The sequence below is a fragment of the Sinocyclocheilus grahami genome, unplaced genomic scaffold (assembly GCF_001515645.1).
Source record: "Sinocyclocheilus grahami isolate Dianchi unplaced genomic scaffold, SAMN03320097.WGS_v1.1 scaffold132.1, whole genome shotgun sequence".
NCBI lineage: Eukaryota > Metazoa > Chordata > Actinopteri > Cypriniformes > Cyprinidae > Sinocyclocheilus > Sinocyclocheilus grahami.
In genome coordinates this window covers 1,593,443-1,619,766 of record NW_015505311.1, presented here as the reverse complement: position 1 = coordinate 1,619,766, position 26,324 = coordinate 1,593,443, and the positions used below count along the sequence as shown (strand labels likewise).

The 26,324-nt window shown below is 36.1% G+C and overlaps 2 protein-coding genes across 2 annotated transcripts in view; both read left to right on the top strand.

Moving 5' to 3' along the window:
• LOC107590714 (ubinuclein-1-like) overlaps nt 1–25,451 on the top strand; it is a 26,526-nt gene extending 1,075 nt beyond the window's left edge. Inside the window, exons 2-27 of the mRNA XM_016279622.1 lie at nt 2,030–2,335; nt 2,775–2,876; nt 3,117–3,215; nt 3,326–3,466; nt 3,656–3,753; nt 3,909–4,341; nt 4,433–4,500; nt 4,638–4,767; nt 5,716–5,834; nt 6,731–6,844; nt 7,044–7,187; nt 7,718–7,768; nt 7,959–7,998; nt 8,120–8,578; nt 9,812–10,049; nt 16,229–16,435; nt 16,565–16,698; nt 17,363–17,500; nt 17,660–17,767; nt 17,877–18,002; nt 18,187–18,384; nt 18,603–18,723; nt 18,895–19,076; nt 19,276–19,365; nt 19,451–19,522; nt 25,411–25,451. Of these exons, the coding sequence (XP_016135108.1) occupies nt 2,102–2,335; nt 2,775–2,876; nt 3,117–3,215; nt 3,326–3,466; nt 3,656–3,753; nt 3,909–4,341; nt 4,433–4,500; nt 4,638–4,767; nt 5,716–5,834; nt 6,731–6,844; nt 7,044–7,187; nt 7,718–7,768; nt 7,959–7,998; nt 8,120–8,578; nt 9,812–10,049; nt 16,229–16,435; nt 16,565–16,698; nt 17,363–17,500; nt 17,660–17,767; nt 17,877–18,002; nt 18,187–18,384; nt 18,603–18,723; nt 18,895–19,076; nt 19,276–19,365; nt 19,451–19,513 (3,837 nt within the window). The 5' untranslated portion in view covers nt 2,030–2,101 and the 3' untranslated portion in view covers nt 19,514–19,522; nt 25,411–25,451. The remainder of the gene's footprint in view (nt 1–2,029; nt 2,336–2,774; nt 2,877–3,116; nt 3,216–3,325; nt 3,467–3,655; nt 3,754–3,908; nt 4,342–4,432; nt 4,501–4,637; nt 4,768–5,715; nt 5,835–6,730; nt 6,845–7,043; nt 7,188–7,717; nt 7,769–7,958; nt 7,999–8,119; nt 8,579–9,811; nt 10,050–16,228; nt 16,436–16,564; nt 16,699–17,362; nt 17,501–17,659; nt 17,768–17,876; nt 18,003–18,186; nt 18,385–18,602; nt 18,724–18,894; nt 19,077–19,275; nt 19,366–19,450; nt 19,523–25,410) is intronic.
• On the top strand, nt 25,448–26,310 carry LOC107590716 (guanine nucleotide-binding protein G(I)/G(S)/G(O) subunit gamma-13-like). The gene is made up of 3 exons (XM_016279624.1): nt 25,448–25,525; nt 25,646–25,743; nt 26,049–26,310. Exons 2-3 carry the CDS (start codon nt 25,646–25,648, stop codon nt 26,152–26,154), a joined length of 204 nt encoding a protein of 67 aa, XP_016135110.1. The 5' UTR covers nt 25,448–25,525; the 3' UTR covers nt 26,155–26,310.
• The last annotated feature ends 14 nt before the right edge of the window (nt 26,311–26,324 follow it).

Here is a 26,324-nt window from a genome sequence, read left to right as displayed (position 1 = left end):
GGTTAGTTGCACAACTACATAATACATGTTTATAAACATGCATAGTAACATGTAACATAATAGGCTATAAACAGTACTGATGGTATTAGATGCCTGATATGTTACCCTATGTATTTTAATGCTATTATTCTCCCACAATTCTGAAAACAAACATTAGACGTGCCGAACAAAATATGTAATTTGAGTTTCTGACAAAATGTTTTTTTTAATGTTATAAATGAGTCTATTTATAAATGTCTAAAATGGTATAAATGAGTGTATTTTAAAATATTTATTCATTTAAACGAATTCATTATGTAGCTAAAAAATCATTTGAAAAAAAAAAAAAGAAGACTTGTTTCGTCCAGAGTTTTTGAACGAATCTCTTGAATGATTCAGACATCAAATACATTTAGCAGTCACTGTTTGCCACCTACTGGCATAATGTAACATATACAATAGCCTATTTGAAGCGTATCATTGTATCCAATGGTATCCAATTAGGCTACTCGTTTTGATTGAGGCTGCCGCCACATCAGAGTTTATATCCGGATTAAAAACTTTTCTCCAAATACTTTCGTTATTATTTCATGTTTGCAACATAGAAATGTAGCCTACTGTGTAAGAAGACTGTTTGTGTAGACAGTTTCAAACATAAAGCTTGGCTAAATGATGAGCGAAAGCAGGTTTAAAATATTCCGATGTGATTGTGTTTTCAAAGGTTTAATAGACATAGCGGAATCACCGTAGTTTAGGAATAAGATCGCGTGTGTTTTAATCGAGATCGCGATCTTTTAATGATTAAATGTGCATATCAGCCTAGATGTTTTTTTGTTTTTGTAGCCCATGTCATATTTGTACCAGACCTCAAAAGTAACCCGAGCCCAGGCCCATGATTAGGAATACTACACTGTAAAAAAAGACCGTGAATTTAACGGTAAAAGACTGTAAAAATGCTACAGTAAAAACCTGTTAAATGGTTAACGGTAAATTCCCCTACTATATATGGTGAAAAACTGTATTGGACATTACATGTATTGGACATAAATTTTACGGTAGTATACCGTTTTTGGAAGTGAAAAATACCGTATAATTTAAAGTGATAAAAGTTTTTATCAAGAGTTTATATTTCAAAATTTGATGTTTTTTTGTTGAAATAACTATGTTTCTTCTTAGTTTTTTCTTATCAGTTTTGTATATTAGGGTTGTGTGTTACACCTAATGTTGTTAAATGAATGTTTATTGCATTATTTCAGTTTCATGTGTGTTACCATGATGGTGTTTGGTAGTTGTGTGAATGACACTGTGCACCTTCTATATATGTTATTATTCCGCCGTGATTTTGCCAAGACATGTTCCTGGATCAACATCTTTTGTTGATCCTGGATCAACATTACTGTGCAAAAATATAGACTAAATCCACTCCCCTAAACCTAACCCTACCCATATTCCTAAAATCAGTGTGAAATTATAGCCGATTACCAAGGGTGTAGAAGCCCCTAACCCTGATCGTAAGCCTAAAACAGATATTTCCTGAAAAGTTATACCTCAATTCTGATTGGTTAATTTGAATGTTGATCCAGGAACATGTTGTAGCTACTTGGTGAAATCAGGGTCACCGTATTAATGCCTAGGCTACTCTCGTATGCGATTTAATTTATAGAAGCTGTTGATATAATTTCTCGCGAGGGTAAAAGTGCCTTCTTTAAGTTTAAAACGGTTTATGTTAAATTTTTGGTAGTTGGTAAATAATCCGTTGTCGGCACAGATTAAGTTTAAAAGAAGAGAAAATGTTCTGCAAACGTTGTATTGTAACGTGGTTGCCTATTATTATTCTATTTTAAATCGTTACTGATGTTTTGCGTCAACCAAACAGCAACCACAACTTTATGTACTTTTCTTAATCGTTACTCCAGACCTGAACAGGTTTTGTCAGCTGAGACATGCAAATTGTGTAGTGTAGACCTCCAGGAGCATGCTTGGGAAGCTGCTTGCTCCCAACTTCCCTTTTGAGGAAGGAAAATGACACTTACTTCAATTGGCTTCACAGGTTCATAATTAATCAACCAAACGCGCACCTGTTCGGGACGAATCGTGGAGTGTTGCTATCGGTCTGAGCAATATGGCCGCTCCAAGAAGAATTCATCTCACCGCAATCTCAAGCAATGCACACTTTCCTCTTCCCACCGTCCCCAATCCCAGTGACCAAGCTGTCAACCAAGGTTTACCTGCGCCGACGCCAGCGGTTGGACCGCCACCACCCGCGCATGCTGCAACGAGAGTGGAATTAAAACTCTTCGAGTCGGATGAACAATGCTGCCCGGAGTTTAGCTACCCAGATTTGATCAGCGCAAAAGTAAACAAACTTTGACATTGATGTATTTTCTGAATTTCACCATTGTTATGGAAATCATGATTTTTTTTAGGCATTTAAAATTTCAGCACTGCTTGGAAGTATGCAAGAACAAAATATAAATGCTTTGATTATTCTATTAAATAATTTTCAATCACTAAACATTCTTGGAATTTTGAAAATAAATCAAAGGTTAAACACTTGGAAAGTTACTATATTTGATCCATTAGTGTGAGCAAGGGTGTCAAAGTGACTGAATATAGAAAGTGGTGACATTTGCTGTGAATTCAGCAACCGTTATGTGTATTTTATCAATACTTAGTTAAAAATCATTTTAATTGCTTTTTTGCAAGTACTTCGGCCAATTTGGCTGCAAGTCCTTCAGGATTAAACTAATTCTGGTGTATTTAGGAAAAGCATGGTCTTATTTTCTAATTTTAAGGAAACCACTGAAAAAAAGAAACTACAAACATTAGAAGAGGTGGTGGAGGGCAAGGAGAGAGATGAACTGGAGGTGCTTGCAAAAAAGTTTGAAGCAAAATATGTGAGTATGAATTTTGCCAAGATTATATTTCTAGGCTTATCATAGTGTTGTTAGCACTATAGAGACAAAGTACATTTCAGAAGTCAAAATGCAAATGCAGATTTACATCCAGATACCCAGATCTTAATTGCACTGCACTTGTATATGTTATTATTCGACAAGGTAAAGTAAATATGTAACATTTTGTGTTTTGCATGTGTTCTTAAGCTATATATGAATAGCCACCATTTTCTTATTTAGGGTGGAGCTGGCAAAAGAAAAAAAGACAGATTACAGGACCTGGTGGATATGGGCTTTGGTTATGATGAATCTGATTCATTCATTGACAACTCTGAGGCTGTGAGTTCAGGCCAGATGATAAAACCACTTTTATCAGATTATTCCCTTTATAGAGCACATGAATGTTTTACTCAAGTCTTCTTTTTCTCTGCTGCCACTGCATGCCGCAGTATGATGAGCTCGTCCCAGGTTGTCTCACCACCAGATATGGAGGCTTCTACATCAACTCTGGAACTCTGCAGTTCCGGCCAGCTTCTGGTGAGAGAGAGGAGTACGAGAATGATTTTGAGGACAGTGGTTTTAAACCTAAGGTGTGCAAACACATTTAAAGTCCCTTCCACCTTTTTTAAAAAAACATCAATTTTTGCCAGTTTGTTGTGTACAGTACAGTTTCTGCTGTCTTCTGTCTTCAGCTTTATGCAAAAGATTGTTCAATATATGCACATACTCATTTGTCTGCATACATTATTATATCTTACTTGGTCTGATTCCTTTCTCAGAAACGAAAGCTTAAGCAAAGAAAAGACAAGAAATTTGGGAAGAAAAAGAGAGAGGAAGACATGCTTGCTAAGAAGGACGAGGAGGAAGCCAAGAAGAGGTTTTTGCTGCTGCAGAGATTTAGTTTGAGAGTGCAATGTTTACTGTTAAGAAAACATTATTTTTTTTCGCAACATCCTTTAGGAATAAGCTTTTCACAGACTTTTTCTTAAATGCCCTCATTGTTTGCTTTTTTCCTTCTGGTTTCTATCTCAGCACCCCACCAGACAAATCATCTGCAAAGAAGAAGAAAAACAAGAAACTGCTAAGTATCGATAAGATGCTGAAGAAGTTCCATAAGGAAAAGCTTCAGCAGCTGCAGATGTTCAACGCTAGAGAGAGAGATTCGCATGCTCTCAGTGACACTGGTCTCATTATACAAGCTGAGGTTCAAGAACCGCCCATATCAGCTGACCCTCTTCTCACACTCATTGGTTCTGCCAGTGCAGACGACCTCCTTCAAGCAGTCAAAGCAGCAGAGCAAGACTTTGACTTAGATGGACTCTTGGGGGAGGCGCAGAACGTCTGCTCTCCAAGCATGGAAGATAACGGAGATGCTCTGGTAGTGTCCGTCGATGAGAAACCCCACACATTACTTCCCGATGGTCTGCCACCTACACTAGAGCAACACATTAAAGAACTCTCAGAAGTACTGTTTGCTCTTACGGCTTTAGAGGATTAGACAAGTGTTTGCAAGAGTATGTGATTTATTCTCATACACTACTCATTTTGTTCTGTAGGCTGTCAAGAAAATTGAAGGACACAAGATGGAGATTTTGTCTTCAGAGCTCAACAGTGTTCTTCTAGAGTAAGTTACATTACACATTATAAAATGAGTAACATTTTGCAAAGCACATTATTTTTCTATATTGTTTATATTTTAAGCCAATATACTGTAATATCTTATATTGATTTTTTTCACTGTGTGTCTCTTTGTATGTTCAGTGTGGAGGTGAACTCTAAACAGCTTATTGGGAAAGTACGATCCAGAATCTTCTCATACTTGGCATCACAGATGTCCTGCAGCAAAGGCACTCTGGTTAAAAGAGCCAAAAAACTCCACAGTCTCCAACAGGTCTGTGAGCTTACAAAACTGCACGGCACTTCAGCATAGCAAACATCCCTAACCCATCAAAAACCCATTCGAAACTTGCTGGTAAAAAAAATAATTCCTTTAAATTTGACCCTATTATTTTGCTAGTTCCTGCTCTTATTTGGTCATGATTCATCAGAGCATGTTATTCCAAAATATTTATCTTTAATCATAATTAATCAAATTTATTTGAAAATGTATATATATTTTAAAGAAATTAATACTTTTGTTCAGCAAGGATGCATTGATGAAGAGTGACAAAGACATTTATAATGTTACAAAAGATTTCTATTTTTTAAAAAAAGTTCTTTTAAATTTTTCCTTCTCATACTTGGCATCACAGATGTCCTGCAGCAAAGGCACTCTGGTTAAAAGAGCCAAAAAACTCCACAGTCTCCAACAGGTCTGTGAGCTTACAAAACTGCACGGCACTTCAGCATAGCAAACATCCCTAACCCATCAAAAACCCATTCGAAACTTGCTGGTAAAAAAAATAATTCCTTTAAATTTGACCCTATTATTTTGCTAGTTCCTGCTCTTATTTGGTCATGATTCATCAGAGCATGTTATTCCAAAATCTTTATCTTTAATCATAATTAATCAAATTTATTTGAAAATGTATATATATTTTAAAGAAATTAATACTTTTGTTCAGCAAGGATGCATTGATGAAGAGTGACAAAGACATTTATAATGTTACAAAAGATTTCTATTTTTTTTAAAAAGTTCTTTTAAATTTTTAATTCAAATAGAAGACAGTTATTTGAAATTGTAAGAACTATTACTGTTTTTACTGTATTTTTGATCAAATAAATGCAGCCTTGGTGATCATAAGAGGCAAAAACAGTTAAAAAATCTTACTGATGTGTGTGTAACTGAAATCCAGTTTAATGTCTCTATAAGTTTAATGTGTTTGTCGTGTGTTATCAGGATGAACAGCTGCGGGAGCTGCTGAAGAAGCTGGAGAATGCGGTTGGCAGGTCCATGCCAGAACAGATCACCCGTTTCCAGAATCACTGCCAAGCTCACTCTGAAGCCAGAGCTGCCAAGTAATCAGTCATTTTTAATGCATGAAACCTCAATCACTTTCACTGTATCACTGTAATTTTACTGATGTTTTAAAGGGGTCATATGATGCTGCTAAAAAGAACATTATTTAGTGTATTTGGTGTAATGAAATGTTTATGCGGTTTAAGGTTAAAAAAAACATTATTTTCCACATACTGTACATTATTGTTTCTCCTCTATGCCCCGCCTTTCTGAAACGCATCGATTTTTACAAAGCTCATCGGTCTGAGAAAGCGAGGTGTGCTCTGATTGGCCAGCTATCCAGTGCGTTGTGATTGGCTAAATTCCTCAAGTGTGTGACGGAAATGTTACGTCCCTTACCATATTGTGATGCCTGCGGCAACCACATGTGACGAACCCGGGCTGGACTCCGCTTCGTCCACGGTGAAAGCCGATCCGGCGATCAACAGCGTGAAGTTGAAGTTTTTCTTTAGCGACCAGCACGGATCAGCTCTAGGCATGACGAAGCGATATCGTCCTCTTTTGGAAGGCCAAACAAAGTAGTTTCGCTTTCACAACGAAGCACACAGCGCCTTCACGACATGGCAACAATACTACAGCGAGAATAAAAGTTATGTCTTCTTGCTTTGCATGAAGATGTGGGAAGAGTTGCATAACGCCGCCTAAATAGTGATGTAGATATGTGGGGGTGTGTTAGAACGAGCTGTTTTAGGTACTTTTATAAAGAATATCTCTTTGGATTTGAGACTTTAGTCTTTGCAACAAGTGACAACAGATCTTCTTTATGCACCAAGAGCTTGTAACACTCCAAAGAGAAAGGAAAAATTTAAATCGCATCATATGACCCCTTTAATTGATATGCAGTTTGCTATTCGAATGCAACTTCAGATTTGATTTATTTGTTCTTGTGTTTAAGACTCGAGGCTGAGAAAGAGAAGGTAATTGATGGTTCCGATGAGGAAGAAGAGGAGAGGAGTGGAAAACGAGTGTTTGGGCCTCGCAAGAGGTTCAGATGGAATGAAGAGATCAGGTCAGGTCTCTTGAGTGTGTGCAGGATTTTTAAAAGCTGTTGATCGCTTTTAGTAAAGAATTGCTAGAAGTTCTGTCTATTCTCATTAAATACTCTGTTAATCTAATGGATACCAGATCTTGTAAATAAAATCAAATATCATTTAATTATGTAAGCGATGATAATCAGTATGAACAAATTTCACTTTCAACTTTTACAGGGAGTTGCTCTTTGAGATTGTGAATTTGAAGATGATTATTTATGACTCTGAGTCGCCTGCATGCTCTAGTTTGGAAGAGTATCTGAAAGGATTCCTAGAGGCTGATATTAAACCACTTTGGCCTAAAGGATGGATGCAATCCAGGTATATAAAGCAAATCATTAATACTGTGAAATTTTGGTTATGTAAGTTGTTCATAATTTACAAGTGGCATGTAATTTACAATAAACATTTAGAAGTAATTGTCACAATGTCCCTTTGTTCTGTGGATGTTTGTTGCTCTTAAACACTAAAAGCTGAATTTTCAGCATCATTATTCCAGTCTTCAGTATTACATGATCCTTCAGAGGTCAGTCTAATATGCTGATTTGGTACTCAAGAAACTTGCTTAATATTTTTGTGGAAACCGTGATTTTTTTTAATGGAAAGTTCAAATAAACAGCATTTGTTTAATGTCTTTTTCTGTCACTTTTGATTAATACAGTCTTGTTGAATAAAAGTATCAATTACTTTTTTTTTTTTAAATATATCACTTATCAGATCATAAAAAAACAGCCATAAGTGTTCAAGCCTTATTAGGTATGAAACCTTGTGTTTATAAGACGGTATGAAATGGTTATAAAAAGGGTAATTGTTGTTAACAATTTCCTGAATTTCTGTCATGCTCTCAATAGGATTCTGCTTATAGAAACCCGAAAAGCACATGGCCATATCACTGGTGTTGTGTAAGAATGATTTTACACTACTACACACTTCCTAGATATTTAACCAATCCTTCTGAAGAAAATTGTTCATTATTAACAATTATAATTATATTCATAACTCTGTTATGAAACAAGTGGAACCCTCCTAGGTAAATACTTTAAACTTAACCAAAGGTCATGTTAATAAATTGCCTTTTTATTCATTTTACAGGGCAAGAAAGAAGCCAATGGGTACAGCAAAACTAAAAAAGGTACGTCAGAAAAAAGTACGAACCCCAGTCTTAGAGTACTGTCTTGCATGTTGCATTCTTTATAAAAATATAGTTGGAAGTCTGTTTCCAAACCTTGCTCTTTCCACTGTGGAATGCTCAGTTCAGCGCCACCCCTGAGGACAGTAAGAATAACCCAGAAACTCAGGGCCCACCAGCACTGAAACGCAAGCGTCTGAGTGTACCTGCGAGCATGCAACCTGAAGCCACGCTGAGCACCACTGCCAAAACGCCATCAAACACACAAACCTCTGCCCCCTTCTCCATCCACCCATCTAATCAGAGTCACAAGGAAGGTAACAAGATTGAGAACCATCATACCAGCACTCAGAGAAGTCTGGTGACCGCAGAGGGGGCTGGACCAATCCAGATGATGTGGACCAAGTCTGCTATGGATTCCGATTCAAAGTGGCTCCAGGCTGGAGAGAAGGCGGCTCCAAAACTGACGCTGGTGGCGCCGCCGTCAGATGGTGCTCAGGGTGACTGTCCATCGGTGGTGCAGGGAGTGGCCAGGCTGCTCACTACCACCTCAGTGGGCGACACCCCTGTTTCTATGGCAGCAGTAAGTCATTTAAAAAAAATACAAGACACATATTGGTTACTTATTAGATGTGGATCATCACATGATTTGTGGTGTCATAAAAATCTTAAACCTAAATATTTAATATCATTATTTTTGTGTCCAGTGTGGGATATTACATTGAGTAAAACAGTATCTTTTTTTTTGTAGTGCCATTAATTAATGAATTAATACATATTATGTATTTTTTTATTATTGAATATAAGTATATCCTGATCCTGATAACGTTAACTTGAGAAAATTTGGTAATATGTTATTTAACTTGCTAAGGGTATGCTAGCTTATCAGGCAAATTTGGTGGCATGCTAACTGAAAACACAGTTACATTTGTCCACTTATCTGTAATAATGTGATAATGTGTGTATATGTATGTGTGTGTGTGTGTGTGTGTGTGTGTGTGTGTGTATATATATATATATATATATATACACACACACACCCCGACTGTTCAAATGTTTGGGGTGTTTTTTATACTCACCAAGGCTGCATTTATTTGATAAAAAATATGGTAAAATAGCAATATTGTGAGATTATTATGATTTAAAAATACACATACACACACACATATATACAGTGGGTACGGAAAGTATTCAGACCCCCTTAAATTTTTCACTTTGTTATATTGCAGCCATGTGTGTTCTGTGTATATTTATTATGTATATATAAATACACACACAGTATATAATTTGAAAATATTTACATGTCTATATTTATATTCATATAATTTATATTATAAATATGTAATATATAAACATATTTTTTTGAAATATATACATGCATGTGTGTGTATTTATATGTACATAATAAATATACACGGCACACATACATATATTATTGTAAACAAAAACTTTTATTTTGGATGCAATTAATCGCGATTAATCGTTTGACAGCACTAATATATATTCTATTTGACTATATTTTTAAATTTACTTTATTTCTGTGATGTAAAGCTGAATTTTCAGCAGCCATCACTTTTTGTTACTTTTTTTATACATTCTTTAATGAATAGAAAGTTCTACATTTATTGAAAGTCCTTTGTAACATTTTAAATTTAAACAATCGCTTTTGATCAATATAATGCATATATTATTATACCTAACACTCTCCCAAAAAGTTCAGTCAATTACTTTGGATTTGTCTGAAGCACTGATGTTTCAAACGGTTTTATTTATAGTTGGACTGAATAATACTTACATTTCTTTGCTTGTATTTCAGGCAGCTGGTGAGATCTCCTGTGGGAACCCAGCGCTTCCCACCCCTTCTCTATCCCTCCTTCCGTCCTCCTACCCCACCACAGTACAGCCGGGTGTCTTACCGAGCTTTGCCCCCCTGCATGCTCTCCCATTCCCTGGACTCAGCCCTGGCACCAAACTCCCTGGACAGCCTCGGGCCTGCAAAGGAGCTGTTTTTCCTGGCCCAGCACCCGGAACTTTCCAGCATGGTCTGGCACACGGTGAGCAGATATTGATCCTGAAAATAACAGTGGAAACTTGGTAAGCATCATCTCTTTGTTTAAAGGTAAAGTGTGTTATTTATGCTCCAATTGCTGCACAAAACGGTATTGATTCCAAAGAGGTTTTCTCTTCCTGAACCATTTTAGCATTTCAAATAACACACTTCACACGCTGAAGCCCAACTCTGGTGTCATGTGTAAAGCACTTTGCTCCATCACTGTAATGTTGCATTTGTCATCCTGGTTTTTTCTTCTTCTTCCTCCTCTCTTTCCTATTTCAAAAAGCTGAAAATTCAGCTTTACATCACAGAAATAAAGTAAATTTAAAAATATAGTCAAATAGAATATATATTAGTGCTGTCAAACGATTAATCGCGATTAATTGCATCCAAAATAAGTTTTTGTTTACAATAATATATGTGTGTGTTCTGTGTATATTTATTATGTATATATAAATACACACACAGTATATAATTTGAAAATATTTACATGTCTATATTTATATTCATATAATTTATATTATAAATATGTAATATATAAACATATTTTTTTGAAATATATACATGCATGTGTGTGTATTTATATGTACATAATAAATATACACGGCACACATACATATATTATTGTAAACAAAAACTTTTATTTTGGATGCAATTAATCGCGATTAATCGTTTGACAGCACTAATATATATTCTATTTGACTATATTTTTTAAATTTACTTTATTTCTGTGATGTAAAGCTGAATTTTCAGCAGCCATCACTTTTTGTTACTTTTTTTATACATTCTTTAATGAATAGAAAGTTCTACATTTATTGAAAGTCCTTTGTAACATTTTAAATTTAAACAATCGCTTTTGATCAATATAATGCATATATTATTATACCTAACACTCTCCCAAAAAGTTCAGTCAATTACTTTGGATTTGTCTGAAGCACTGATGTTTCAAACGGTTTTATTTATAGTTGGACTGAATAATACTTACATTTCTTTGCTTGTATTTCAGGCAGCTGGTGAGATCTCCTGTGGGAACCCAGCGCTTCCCACCCCTTCTCTATCCCTCCTTCCGTCCTCCTACCCCACCACAGTACAGCCGGGTGTCTTACCGAGCTTTGCCCCCCTGCATGCTCTCCCATTCCCTGGACTCAGCCCTGGCACCAAACTCCCTGGACAGCCTCGGGCCTGCAAAGGAGCTGTTTTTCCTGGCCCAGCACCCGGAACTTTCCAGCATGGTCTGGCACACGGTGAGCAGATATTGATCCTGAAAATAACAGTGGAAACTTGGTAAGCATCATCTCTTTGTTTAAAGGTAAAGTGTGTTATTTATGCTCCAATTGCTGCACAAAACGGTATTGATTCCAAAGAGGTTTTCTCTTCCTGAACCATTTTAGCATTTCAAATAACACACTTCACACGCTGAAGCCCAACTCTGGTGTCATGTGTAAAGCACTTTGCTCCATCACTGTAATGTTGCATTTGTCATCCTGGTTTTTTCTTCTTCTTCCTCCTCTCTTTCCTATTTCAGGTAACTCCATGCTGTGCTCTAGCACAGTTCATCTTCTGTCTGTCCCTGTTTCTTCTCCTGCTCCTCTTCATTCTTTCACACCATGGCTCTTTGGTTTAGGTAAATTTACACCCTTTTGGGAAAGCTCATAGGAACAGTTGAAACGCGCTTACATTGTTAATTGTTTTCGTCTTAATTGTGGCTGCACAATATATATCATGGTTCATGGTGTTTGTCTTAATTGTGGCTGCACAATATATTAAAATAATAATGATAAAAACAAAACTAATAAGTAAAAAAGTAAAGTGTGTTGTTTTTTTTGTTTTTGTTTTATTTATAGTTGTTTTTTTTACAGTATTACAACATTTGTTTAATATTTTTTTATATCACAACCTCAGTATTATAATCAATAATCACAATAAAATCAAGACATTATTATTATTATTATTATTATTATTATGTAGTCATACTGAATTGGTCAAAAACAGTGGGAATGAATAATTTTTTACTGGTGTTACTGGTTCTTGTAAAATGTAAATCCAAGTATGAACACCAGTCTTGCAGTCCTAAAAGAATTTCTCATACAAATCTCCAGCTTTTTTTTCTAAGCAGATGCTCTCCCATCACCCCACTTATTTTAGAATTATTAATTTTTTCTAAATATAGCTATTTACAGAATCTGGGGAAAATTCCTGTATTTTATTTTTTATATATATATATATATATATATATATATATCACAGAAAAAATATTTCAATGTTAGTTTTTCAAATATTGTGCAGTCCTTGTCTTAGTGTTTGCTTGCATTATGTATTTCTTTGGTCATGCTTTTTCTTTAGCTGATTGTTTTGAATTTAACTTTTTAACTTTCGTTTGACCAGTATTGCATGCCTACATTGAGTTTTCTGATAGTCTGAGTTTTAATTTAGCTGATCGTCTCAAGTACTTCATACAGTAAATAATAAGTAAAAATTTTTTGTTGTTATTGTTGACAAATTTTTCCATAAACTAGACTGTATGATGTCAGTGTTGTAGTTTTGTAGTGTTTTATAATCAACATGAAATCCAAATGGACTCCATTTACTTGTAATACATTTGAATAACTTGTATAATACATGTTCCTGGTTTTATTGTGCCTTATTTATTTTCCAAATCGATGAATTCGTTGAATGAAATTAAGTCCTGGCATATTTTAAATAATCAAACGTTCTTAACGTTCTTTATGCCAACTTATGTAAGTAAAATGGTTCATGAGTGTCATTTCATGTTGATTGGTTTAATGAAGCCAGCATTACATTGAACAATCCCATCAGTGTAATTTTGGGAGATAAAATAACATTTTGTTTTTATGACACAGATGGAAGCCAGATCCACACAGACGGTCTAAATGCTCGGAGAAAACTCCATTAATGGCCATTAGAATGAAACAAAAGCCAGCTGTTACCTACAGCAAAATTTGCCACTTTTCCTAAGATCATGAAGATGGAGCTGATATGATTGAACATGGATTTGAATTCAAATTGAAAGAGCAGATTAGGAGACATTTTGTTTGTATATTTTAAACTCAAAACGTTGTTTGTTTGCAGTTTAAAAAAATTGCACTGATCAAGAATGGGCATAAGTATTATAATGTAATTTTTTCACAGTAATGAGATTATAATTTGGATGATATGACCAGCCATGTGACCTCAGTGCAGTGAAATGCACTTACTTTAAAGCAGATACTTGAGTGAATTTGTCTGTTGTTACCTTTTTCAATTGCCATTTCTCTCTCTCAGAGGTGATCTACAAGTGAGGATCCAAAATCCTAACCTATTTATGAAATGGACAACAATGAATTCCAGGTGGTGTGGGATTCCACACTACAGCATTATTTCCAAGTACATGTTTGCAATGAAAATATAAAGCAACTCTGAATCTGTTGTACTAGTCAAAGGCCGAGATTGCACTTTGTCTTGTTTTGGTGGTGTTGTTGTTGTTGGACTGGGTAATTAAAATGATGCCAGTGTTATGATCTCAGGGCTGTTAAGTACAATGGCTGAGTTATTGAGTAATGCTGCAAAATATGTAGAGATAAAAGCACCTGCTTTTGTTTTTGAACATACTGAAAAATGACTTAAGGTAAAATGTGGAAAATAAAGTTTCCTAAAATATTCTATTGTTAACATTGTATTGAGAGGTGGGTCAGATTGTTATTATTGTTTGTTTTAATCTAGCAGAAATTGTTTCATAGGCCTTTTTCCCTATATTTTTGTACATGTTAATGTACAGTGAACATTAATGTCAAGCCTCATTTCAAGTCTATGCAAAGTTGGAAAACAAGTTCAGCAAAACTGGTGCATGTTGTTTAATGACCTCTTCTACAGTCTGTATATATGTGACCTCTGCTGAAGACACAATGTGAGATACTGAAGAACTTGTTTAATAATACAGCTGTAGTTGGTTTTTACCACATTATTCCTTTTAAATCATATTACTGATGCAGAGTATCTAAACGTTAACATGTACAGCTGTTCTGTAAATAACTCCAAAGTAAGTACTATTATATTTGGCCTTTCTGGAACTACCCACCAGCTGCAACATTATCACAAAAGAAAACTGAGAAATTATGACAACTTTAAAGAAAACTGATACATTGACCAAAGCAGATGTTGGATGCATTTCCTCAAATCTAATTCGATAAATGAATCCTTAATAAAATATGTAGACATACTGAAGATATTTAACAAAATTGGCTATTTCATTAAAGTAGTATTTAAATGCTAATCTGGCAACTATGACATATCAAGCTGTTTCGTTTGAAATACTACTACAATATTAGCCTGGTTTATCTTAATAACCCACTATGGATGTTTTAGATTATAGGATTTAGATTTTGGAGTAAATTAAGTTATGTGGTTAGAAGTGATGTGTTGTTTGTTCATCGTTTGATGTGAACCGTAACAGACTAACAGCAGGGTCACCAAATCTGCCAAGGTAGCATTACAGGTTACCGGAATCCATTACCCCACAATATTTTACACAAAATGTCTTTAATGTTATCCAAATGTACTGTGTTGTCTAACCTCCTCTGTTTTATATCCTGAAAAGCATTTTGGTCTGATGTGAACAACACCAGACATGTACAGCAGGGTCACCAAATCCGACACACCCTTATGTTTCACACAGAAAGGCTTTAATGGCATGCCAGACTCATTCTCGCACAAAGATTTGATGAACAGCGACCTCTCATCACAGATTTGTCTAGATATGACATATCAAGCTGTTTCGTTTGAAATACTACTACAATATTAGCCTGGTTTATCTTAATAACCCACTATGGATGTTTTAGATTATAGGATTTAGATTTTGGAGTAAATTAAGTTATGTGGTTAGAAGTGATGTGTTGTTTGTTCATCGTTTGATGTGAACCGTAACAGACTAACAGCAGGGTCACCAAATCTGCCAAGGTAGCATTACAGGTTACCGGAATCCATTACCCCACAATATTTTACACAAAATGTCTTTAATGTTATCCAAATGTACTGTGTTGTCTAACCTCCTCTGTTTTATATCCTGAAAAGTATTTTGGTCTGATGTGAACAACACCAGACATGTACAGCAGGGTCACCAAATCCGACACACCCTTATGTTTCACACAGAAAGGTTTTAATGCCATGCCAGACTCATTCTCGCACAAAGATTTGATGAACAGCGACCTCTTATCACAGATTTGTCTAGGTCACTAATGTTTGAACTTACAGTGTTCATGGAGTTCAAGCTGCACCTTTGCTGTGTGGACTACAGAGATTTGTGCACAAAGCACAAGAAGCTATTGTTCTCCAAGTCACCCTCAGACTATTCGACTTTTATCTCTCTTCGTATTGGCTGTAAACTGTCCATTGCCAAAGTGCACACTGATATCACCTGTACACTCCACACACGCCTTTCACACACACTCAAAGGTCGGAGAGTCTCTTCCAGCTTCTGAAGGCAGTATGAAGGTGTACATTACGCTCTGCCTGAGTGTGTGCGTGTATTTATGCGAAGCTCTGGTGGAGAGGGATTCTGATGCGATCATCGAGGACAAAGATGTTCTAGTGCTGACAAAAAGCAATTTCGAATGGGCTCTTAAACAGCACAACCAGCTATTGGTCCATTTCTGTGAGTATATCTTCTTGCATGTGTGTTTTTATGGCTTTCCTGTCATAAATCCAGCTCGATGAGCTGACAAATCAATACTTCAACTTGAAGTAAAAACATTAACAGTACTTTTTTTTTATGTAATGCTTGTTTTTCTGTATTGAGACCTGTATAGAGATTTTAACATCTACTTCAAAGACTTATAAAACAAACTCAATTCAGATGAATAATGGTGGCATGGTGTTCTGCTTGAATCTCAGCGCTGGTAATTGGAAAGTTGCTGGTTCGATCTTCACAATGAACCATGAACTATCACCATTGTGCCTTTGAGCAAATCATTTAACCTAAGGGGGGTTGTTTGTTGCTTTGGATGAAAACATCTGCTGAATGACTATTTACTTACTAATGAAGACACAGTGTATATAGAAGCAAACTAGATAGCGAATTAGAGTCAGCACATCTGGGACCACTACAAAATGCACTTTTATACATTTTTTGGTGTGTATTTGCAACAAGGAGTAAACTGTTGCAGCTTTTACTTGTACCTGCTGTAGATGCGCCTCTTTCTGGCCAGTCCCTTGGCTCCATCCTTGAGTTTAGAGAAGCAGCCGGTGCGCTGAAGGAAGCAGAGTCTGATGTGAGACTTGGAGGAGTGGATGTGAAAAAGGAAAAAGATCTTGCCGCATCCCTTAATGTCACAAGAATACCATCACTACGGCTGTACCTGTCTGGAAACAAGAACAATCCAGTGTACTGTCCAGGTAATGTTGAAATATGACAAGATTCTGTCCTTATTTACTGACCCTTGCGCCTTTCCAAAATCGAATATAGGGATGCATCCCTTTAGGATCAGTTTTCCATATATGTTTGTTGTTTGACTCCATCCCCAGATCTTAAGAGCTCTGCCACAATCCTGACATGGCTTGAAAGAAGAAAAGGGCAGAGCGCTAACATCATCAGTAATCTCACACAGCTGGAAAAATTCATAGGAGAAGAGGAGCTTGTGGTGCTGGGATTATTTAAGGTAACTTGCCTATTTATTTTAGTAAGTCTTTTTACCCAGTTATTTTCAGTGAAAAAATGCTTCACAGATTTGAATCATCATAAAAAAAAGTGTGCACAGAAGTCCTGAGGTATTATGCATCATTTTTGTTATTTAAAAAAAAAGCACATTTTAGGTAAATACTGCTATTTATTATGTTTTCTCTCACAGTGGAGGGATTTGCAATTGTCTTGTAACTAAATGTTATCCAAAATTGTAACTAAATATGTTTTCTTGACCAGTTGTTCAGTAGTTTTTCTATTTAAATATTAATTGACGTTTTAAAGTGACAATATAAAATAAAATTTAGAAAACATACATTTTTAACTAATTAATGAAGTATTATTATTGCTTTTCACTGATGATCATTTTGATAAAGGACAACAAGCTTTTCTCCTACAAAAGTATCAGCTGAAATGAAGGATTCATTCATGATTCAGCCATAACTAAAGATGTTTTAATGCTTTAAAATGTTTTGCAAATTTGATTCAATTATTTTGAAAGAAACCGTTCAAATGAAGGATTCTGACAAATGTTTTGGGAATTTGCTCAAAAGAATCAGTTCAAATGAAGGACAAATAGCTCAAAGATGTTTTATTGCATTGTTGTGTTCGCCACTGTTTTTAATGATGCTCATACACTACAGGATCTTGAGGAAGACATAGTGAAAGTGTTTTATGAAACAGCCGCTGACATCGCAGACCTGCCCTTTGGAGTAACAGGAAATGATGAGATCTTCAGCAAGTATGAGATCAGTGGAGATACCGTTCTCCTCATCAGAAAGGTACGCATTTCTGCTTTTCAAGACTCTTTTCTGAGTTTCAAGACTCTGCAACATTTCCCCCCACACATCAATAAAATGTCCCCCAAAAAAAGAATAATCTGCCGCCTTTTTACCGCACATTATGAATTGTGTCTCACTCATGTCTATCATTTTCTTTAGTCTAAACCTGACAAGCAGTTTGAGCTGGGAAGCAGCACAGTGAAGACAGATCTTGTTCAGTTTATCAGACTGTATGAGATGGAACTTGTGACCGAGTACAATGGCGAGGTAATTTTATATATGTGTATTTTAATATTTAGGCATTAGGACATATATATATATATATATATATTATATAAAAATAAACAAACCTCTTTCTTTTTTGTGTTCCTCTCAGACAGCATCCAAGATCCTGAACTCAGTGGTGCTGAACCATTTTCTTCTGTTTATTAATAAGACTGAGGAAGGATTTGAAGAGACATACCTTGCTTTTAAAACCACTGCGGAAAAACTCAGAGGGAAGGTCAGTACATTTGACTTATATTTAGACATAAACCACATAAAATCCAGTACTGCTCAACAATACAATAAAATAAAATAAACAAATCAACAATAGAAATATGCTTAGAAATATTGTGGATTACTATTATGATATTGGTGGATGCCAGTAGTGAAGCCTTTCTGTTTTCTTTAAACTCTATCATTAGGTTCTGTTTGTGATGATGGATGTGAGTGAGCCACGGAATGGCCGAGTTATGGAGTATTTCCGTGTGAGATCAGAAGAAGTGCCTCAGATCCGTATGGTCAATTTATCAGACCACGTTCAATACCAGCTGCCATCTGATAAGTTTGACACACAGACTCTTTTAGAGTTCTGCCTAAAATACCTGGATGGGAAAGCAAAGGTGAGTATTGAGAGGTAAATGAAAGAAATCAATTTTCATCTTTTTATATATATATTTTTTCATTTTTATCTTTGTCTTATCTTTTTTAATTGAAAAATAATAATAATTCAAATGAAAACTATTACTAAAATATAAATTAAAATGTATTTAAAAAAATTATTATACACAAAAAGGTTTTATTATAATATTCAAAGCTCAAATATCTTTGTAATTTATAGCCTAAACTGCAGAGTGAGTCAATTCCTGAAAACTGGGACACGCAGCCAGTGAAAGAGCTGGTCGGGATGAACTTTGAAATAGTGGCCTTCAACCATAACAAAAATGTCATTGTCTTGTTCTGTAAGTACCTCAAATTTTAAAATGCTTCAACTTGATATCATGAGTCGGTGTCTTAACTTAGCCTGCGATTAGCTGTTTTGTTTATTAAGTATGATTGTTCCTCTTTATTCTGACATTTCCATGTTCCATGTAAAAAAACATGAGTATTTAGAACATACTGTATTTCAATAGATGCACCTTGGAGCAGCGAAAGTCGTGCACTGTTTCCATTGTGGGAAGAGCTTGCTGAACACTTTCGTGAAAATGAAGATGTTGTTGTTGCCAAGATTGATGTTACTGCAAACGATGTAAACATTCATCTAAGAGAAAAATACCCATCAATCAAATTATTTCCTGCCGTTTATTCAGAGAGGGTAAGCAGTCTCTTACAATTAACTGTTTACATTGCTCTGCATAATATTTCAGATCTTATATTGATTGTAAATCCATATTTAGGATGGCCACGTTATTGTGTTAGTCTTTGGGCTAAAGAAATTAGTCGTGCTTGTATTGTATTGTTTAGGAGTACAGTCCATGAGTATTTTGTAATCATCGTACTAAAATTTTTGCCAGGTAGTGCCATATTCTGGCAAGAGGAAGCTGAAGCCTATTGTAACATTTATGAAAAAAGAGATTGAGAAAGCCAAAACAGACAAAGCCAAGGTAAGTTATCACACTCTCACATTAATAGACATGGATTGTATTCATTATGCACACTCACCATGCTGTGCTTGTATATATGCTACAGGAGGAGGAACGGAGGAAGAAATATCTGAATGAACAGAAGGCTGCTGTGAAAGAGGAACTCTGATCACTCACTGTAATCGCAAGAACTAAAGCAGTTTTATTGATTTCTTCGAAACTAACATTTTAATGTTTTATATCAAACTCTTTCCAATTTAAAAATGTTTTTGTAATCATGAATGTAACAAGTATTTTCAGTATGTACATGTGTGAAAACAAGATGCTATAGTTACAGCACTGACTGGCTGGTTACCCACTGATACCATGTTTATGATATGTGACCCTGGAGCACAAAACCAGTTTTAAGTCGCTGGGGTATATTTGTAGCAATAGCCAAAAATATATTGTATGGGTCAAAATTATTGATTTTTATTTTATACCAAAAATCATTAGGATATTAAGTAAAGATCATGTTCCATGAAGATATTTTATAAATTTCCTACTGAAAATATATTAAAACTTAATTTTTGATTAGTAATATGCATTGCTAAGAACTTCATTTGGACAATTTTAAAGGCGATTTTCGCAATATTTAGATTTTGTTGCACCCTCAGATTCCAGATTTTCAAATAGTTGTCTCGGCCAAATATTGTCCGATCCTAACAAACCATACATCAAGCTTGTTTATTCAGCTTTCAGATGATGTATAAAGCTTATGACTGGTTTTGTGGTTCAGGGTCACATATATTATTGTTCTGTACAGTATACTCCACTACAGTTTACTTTTAAAGGACAATTTGCACACACACTTCATTTCCACTAGAAGGCGCCTCTGTTTCAAAGTGCTGCCTTCATCCTAAACTGATCATTGCAACCTCATATTAACTTTAAAAACAACTTGCAGGTCTCCGAGAGCTATATGTTGTCAAAAAGTTAAAATGTGATATTTTTCAAAGCACATATGGATTCCAGTCAAGGAATATGATTGGTCAATACTAGGGGTGTAACAGTTCAGATTACTCACGGTTCGGCTCGTTACCAAGAGTACCGCGATACATATGCACACGCGTGGGTGATGTATCACGGTTTTTCCGGTTTGGTTTGAATATCGTTACACTCCTAGACAATACAGCTAAAAACACAAAAAATATGTAGCCACAGTGAGAGACCATTTCTTGTGTGGAATGATGTTCAGTTGTTTAATAAAATGACAACTGAATGAAAACTGTGCTTATATATATATATATATATATACGCACACACACATTACTCCATTGGCAACAATCTAGAAAGATCCTTTTTAGCCCCAGGCACTGTAATTACAAATATCTACCAGCAGGTCTAAACTCCATATTACTATATTTACAGCAAAATCTGTTCAGAACTCCTTAAAAAAACAAAAAAATCATAGCCTTGGCCTCACCTCGGGAATGCATGCATACTGTCATATTCAGGTTTTGATGGCAGGCTTACAGCATGAAGGAGGAACCTTTACCTGATCCCAAAAAATAAACAGTTACAGACTGTATGTGAGAGAGATTGCGTGACCTCCTAAATAGATTTGGTTCAGTAAACTCTAAAATCCTTTAATTGGGAAAACACTTAAACACGTGATATACTAATACTTGACAAGCACATTGATCTACAGAAGTGTAAGTCGAGGCCAGCCTTTTCGATCTGAAATTGCAACGTACACACAATACATACTGTAACCTTTCCTGCAGGTATGTTGGGATTTTGAATTTAGAACTACAATACCAAGAAATAACCATATTTACCGTGAAAGCTGCCAAGTTGGGTTTAAATGTGACTAAGACTGTTTGATGAAAAATAAGCTTTGTAAATCAATCAACCTCTTATGCTGGGTTCAGACTACACAATATTTTTGTTGGTCACGATAGTCACTGTGTCAGATTACACGATTTTGACTCCTGAAATCTTGTTGTGTCATGGACAAGAAACATGTCAGACTACATGTTGCTTCCCGACCATTCATCTCGTGCCGTCTTTAACAACGCGTGTGATGTCGAGAAGGCAGAACTAGCGACTGACTTCGAAAACAAGAGTGTAAACATTGCTGAAGCGCTTCCGCTATAGTTTGCCAGCATTTTTCTTTCTTTGTTCTGTCGTGGTAGTCCCTCGATGACACATCATACAGGCAGGAGTACTGTTGCCACAGCTCCACGAACCTTTCCTCCATCTCATAATTCCACCTAGCAGCACCATCATCTCTCTTTCGTTTCGCATGTTTGAAACCGGTGTATGAAAGAGCTTCTGTGCTGCTATTGGTCAACGTAACCAATGTGACAGAACTCGTCGTGGACGACGGGGAAAAAAATGAAACATGCTAGTCTTTCTGTCGTGATGTCATGAAGCATTGCAGACACGGAATCGGTTGTCATCCACTATGACACACCACACGAGCTGAAACGATGGAATCTTGCGTCTCGACACCCATTGTCATTTACGAACCCCCACGACACCCTATGTCAAGCAAATTGTGGCAAAATCGGGCTAAAATCGTGTAGTCTGAACCGGGCATTAGTCTACTCTCATATGCATTACTACCTTAATCTCACAGTTCAGCAAAAGTGCAACTCTTGCAGTGAATGTTTACATCTCAGTCTGTTACGCAACTCAAAGCTGCACGTGTTAGGCTTACCTACTCCAGAGGATTCACACATTGTGCCTTGGCTAAGCCCCTTTCCCAACACCCTATAAAGAGCCAGACTATTTTTGCACGCTATTTCCGCAGTGGCTGTCTGAAGAAAGAAGTGGATGTTGGGGGCTCTGGAAATAACGGGTTGTCCTGATCATGCGAAAGATCATGTCCAATTTCTGTCGCACTATACCTCCAAAACCGAATTCTTGTCCTACATGCTGCTCTACCTGGTAAAGATGCCTTTCCCACCTGTAACAAGACCACAGAGTCTTTCCAACTTGGGCAAAGAGAAAGAGAAGCCCGCAGAACCATCGCCTGTGATCCTGTTCAAGACAGTGGAGGAGAAAGGTTCTGCGAAGGAACGGTTCAAGAAGTTGAGCAAGAAGGGCACACCACACAAAAGTAAGCTGCCCACCTGTCGAGCTACATCTGGCTTGAGGATGGAGGGTAAAAGCACTTGGATTATGACTCCAAAAAACACTGATCCTTCAAGTTCCTCCACTCCAACTTCTAAAAGTATTTCTGGCAATAGTACCTCTACAACCAATTTGGCAACCTACTCAGTGAAATCCTCTAGCAAGAAGTTGTTTGCTGCCAGCGTTTCAGCAACAAACATCCCCAAAGACTCTTGTAGTCCACAGGCTTCATCAGGATCAGGCCATGGACTGAATAATGCATCTCACTTCTCTCTCAACTTGACACCTGAGGCCACCTTGGTCCTGCGGAAACGTAGCCGTGAGAAGCAGCTCCGTGTCGTCCGTGGCACCGTAATGGCACTGCATCAGAAAGACCCTCTGCTTGCCAAGTCAGGTTCTCGATCCAACATCCCAGTGGTGAAGATCTCTCTTCTAAATGAGCGTCACCGATACGATGATGTGGAATATGAGGAAGACGAAGAACAGAGTGTGGATCAGAGTGTTCTGCTGAAATGTTCTGAATGGTTGCGAAGGGTGGAGAATGCTACTGGAGCTGCGGTCCTCGGTAGAGTGGACAAAATCAGTCAGAAGAGCATCGAATAGATTAGACGCTCCATGTCCTGTTACTTGTGCGGACTTGAAAAACGTGGTAGTTTCGAGTAGTGGTTGACTGATATGGGTCCTGCAATGGCTGATGTCGATCCCAACAACTAAAGAGCTGGGTGCCTTATGGCTGATACATGCAGAGCAATTTATTACTTCCAGTTTAATGGCAGAAAATGGAATATACATATAAGTGTAACACTTATTTTACACAATATTCACAAAAAATTGAACATTCAATGTTTACAGTTTATAATGACAATGAAAACATAATGCATTGTCACATCTACTGGTATATTTCAGACCTGACTGGAAAAATGAAATTTGGATTATGGATTATTGGCTGATGTCACTGGTTGCAGTATATAGCTTTTCTGTTGCTTGAACAGTGCACGGCACTAACAAAGGCAAGGTCACAGGTTTGATTCCCAGATTGCATGAATTAACATATATTGCTTAAATGGAATTTAAATCACTATGGATAAAAGCGTCTGCCAAATGCATGATGTCAGAGTTTTATGATGTTTTTGAATTGTAATGCAAGTATTCTGTTGAAAAGGGATTTGTACACTCAGTTTTTTCCTATTTCCAGGATTTTATGGGGATTTTTTTTTTGTTTTGTTTTCAAAGTGTATTCATTTAAAACTGTCTATAAAGCATTGATCAGAGTCGGAATAAAACATGATCTGCATCATACCACCATTCATTGCTGTTTGTAAAGACACATCAAGCCTTAACTCTACCGTCTAAGAGCACACATGACTAAGAGATATATTTGGTGTGTTATTATAAGTGGCTTAAGGGACTTAGCAACTTACAACATTGCTCACTCGTAGTACTTCCTGATCTCATTAACAGACAGGTGCCTTCACTTTTAACCAAACAGCTAACGTGGTGGAAGTCACCAGTGGTTATGTTTCTACTAGTACATAAATCCCAGGTAGAAATGACAGGAAGTCGAGAGCTTCGCCAACCTTTTTGCAGTTGCTAGTTGCTTTAGGTAACATTTACTAAAAATACAGAAAACAGTAATATTTTGAAACAATCACAAACATTTAAAAAAAACTCTTAAAATATAAAAGAACACATTGCTCACTCGTAGTACTTCCTGATCTCATTAACAGACAGGTGCCTTCACTTTTAACCAAACAGCTAACGTGGTGGAAGTCACCAGTGGTTATGTTTCTACTAGTACATAAATCCCAGGTAGAAATGACAGGAAGTCGAGAGCTTCGCCAACCTTTTTGCAGTTGCTAGTTGCTTTAGGTAACATTTACTAAAAATACAGAAAACAGTAATATTTTGAAACAATAACAAACATTAAAAAAAAACTCTTAAAATATAAAAGAACTTTTAAAATATAATTTATTCCTCTGATGGCAAAGCTGAATTTTATATTGCCATTACTCCAGTCTTCAGTGTCACATGATCTTTCGTAAATACGCTAATTTGGTGCTGAAGAAACATTTCTTATTATAAATGTTGAAAACAGTTGTGCTCCTTAATATTTTTGCAGAGAATGCAATACATTTTTCAAGATACATTCTTTGATGAGTAGAAATCTCAAAAGAGCAACGTATACTTTTATATATTTATACATCTTTTGTAACAAACTACTAGTACATAAATCCCAGGTAGAAATGACAGGAAGTCGAGAGCTTCGCCAACCTTTTTGCAGTTGCTAGTTGCTTTAGGTAACATTTACTAAAAATACAGAAAACAGTAATATTTTGAAACAATAACAAACATTAAAAAAAAACTCTTAAAATATAAAAGAACTTTTAAAATATAATTTATTCCTCTGATGGCAAAGCTGAATTTTATATTTATATTTATACATCTTTTGTAACAAACACTTTAGATCACTGTTATGCATCTTCGCTGAATGAAAGTAATAATTTCTAAAAAAATCTTACTGACCACAAACTCTTGATTGGTAGTGTATGTGACAATCAAGTGTCAAAATCAGGACAACTGTTGTGTCAAACAATTGTTTAAATGCGGTACAGCAATAATTAAATCACAAAATCTAACTAACTCTACGCTTTTGGGGGACATTTACCAACGTTATCAAGTGACTACTATATTTAAAACAATTATTCTCTTGATAACATCACAACATTTATTCTATAGTTTCTCTGGTAAAAACTAGGTGAAGCCAGAAGGGCATCATTGAACAGTTTTGCATGTATTTTACATAGATGCACAGAGTCCAAAGAGCTAAACATCCCTCCCACTACAACTCACGAATGTAGACGAGAGAGAATTTGAGTAACAAAGTAGCTTGAATGCTGCATAACCTCAAGGCCAGGTGTGTATCTAAATCTCCTTTGTGTACACCAGGAATTTACAAAAGGGAAAAAAACAGACACCCTCAAGCATTCAAACTCAGGCTACTTGCTGGAGGACTCCTAACAATCCTTTCACTTCTAAGCTACTTAACTCTGACCTTAGTACGGTAGGCTAATTGTATATTTTATATACTATTATTTTATATTACCTAGCTATCAATTACAGATAATTTAGCTTAAAGACTTTGACACAAGATTGAAACGAATATGACGGCTGTTTTTTTCAGATGGATGAGCTGGATGAGACTCAGCTGAAGAACCATGTGGACAGTCTGAAGCAGCAGCTACAGTATAACAGAGATAAAACATCTGTCTCTCTTCCAGAGTGAGTATCAAACATAAAACATCTACTGCAATGGATTGTTTCAAATCAGGGATTTCCAACTAGGGGTATTTTTATTTGCATAGATTCATATATAAATGCAAATCATTCTGTATAAATAAAAATTGTAATACATTTGTGCTAAAAATATTAAATGAAGTATTCAAATATGTATTTTGATTTGTGAAGTTGCAAGTTTAGTGAAGTAAATTAAGTAAATAATTCATACGGGTTGACAGAAGCAAGGAATCTCAGGCTACCTTTTTTTTTTGCTATTTTCTATCTTCCTATTATCCATTAATTTTCAGATTAACTAAATGGATTGAGGAGAAAATGAATGAGGATCCATTTCTGAATCCAGATATACTGAAGGACAACCCGTGGGTGGAGTCAAGCAAATGTGTTATAATATAGCGCAAGAGCTGTCACTCATCACTATGGCAACAGGAGCGACTCCACCCATTGTCATGATTACATTGCCCGACTTTGACTAGGATGGACAAACATGCAAATGTAAATCTGCTTTGTTGTTTACACTTATCATGCCACGACATTATGAATAGAAAGAAAGAAAAAGCTGTTGT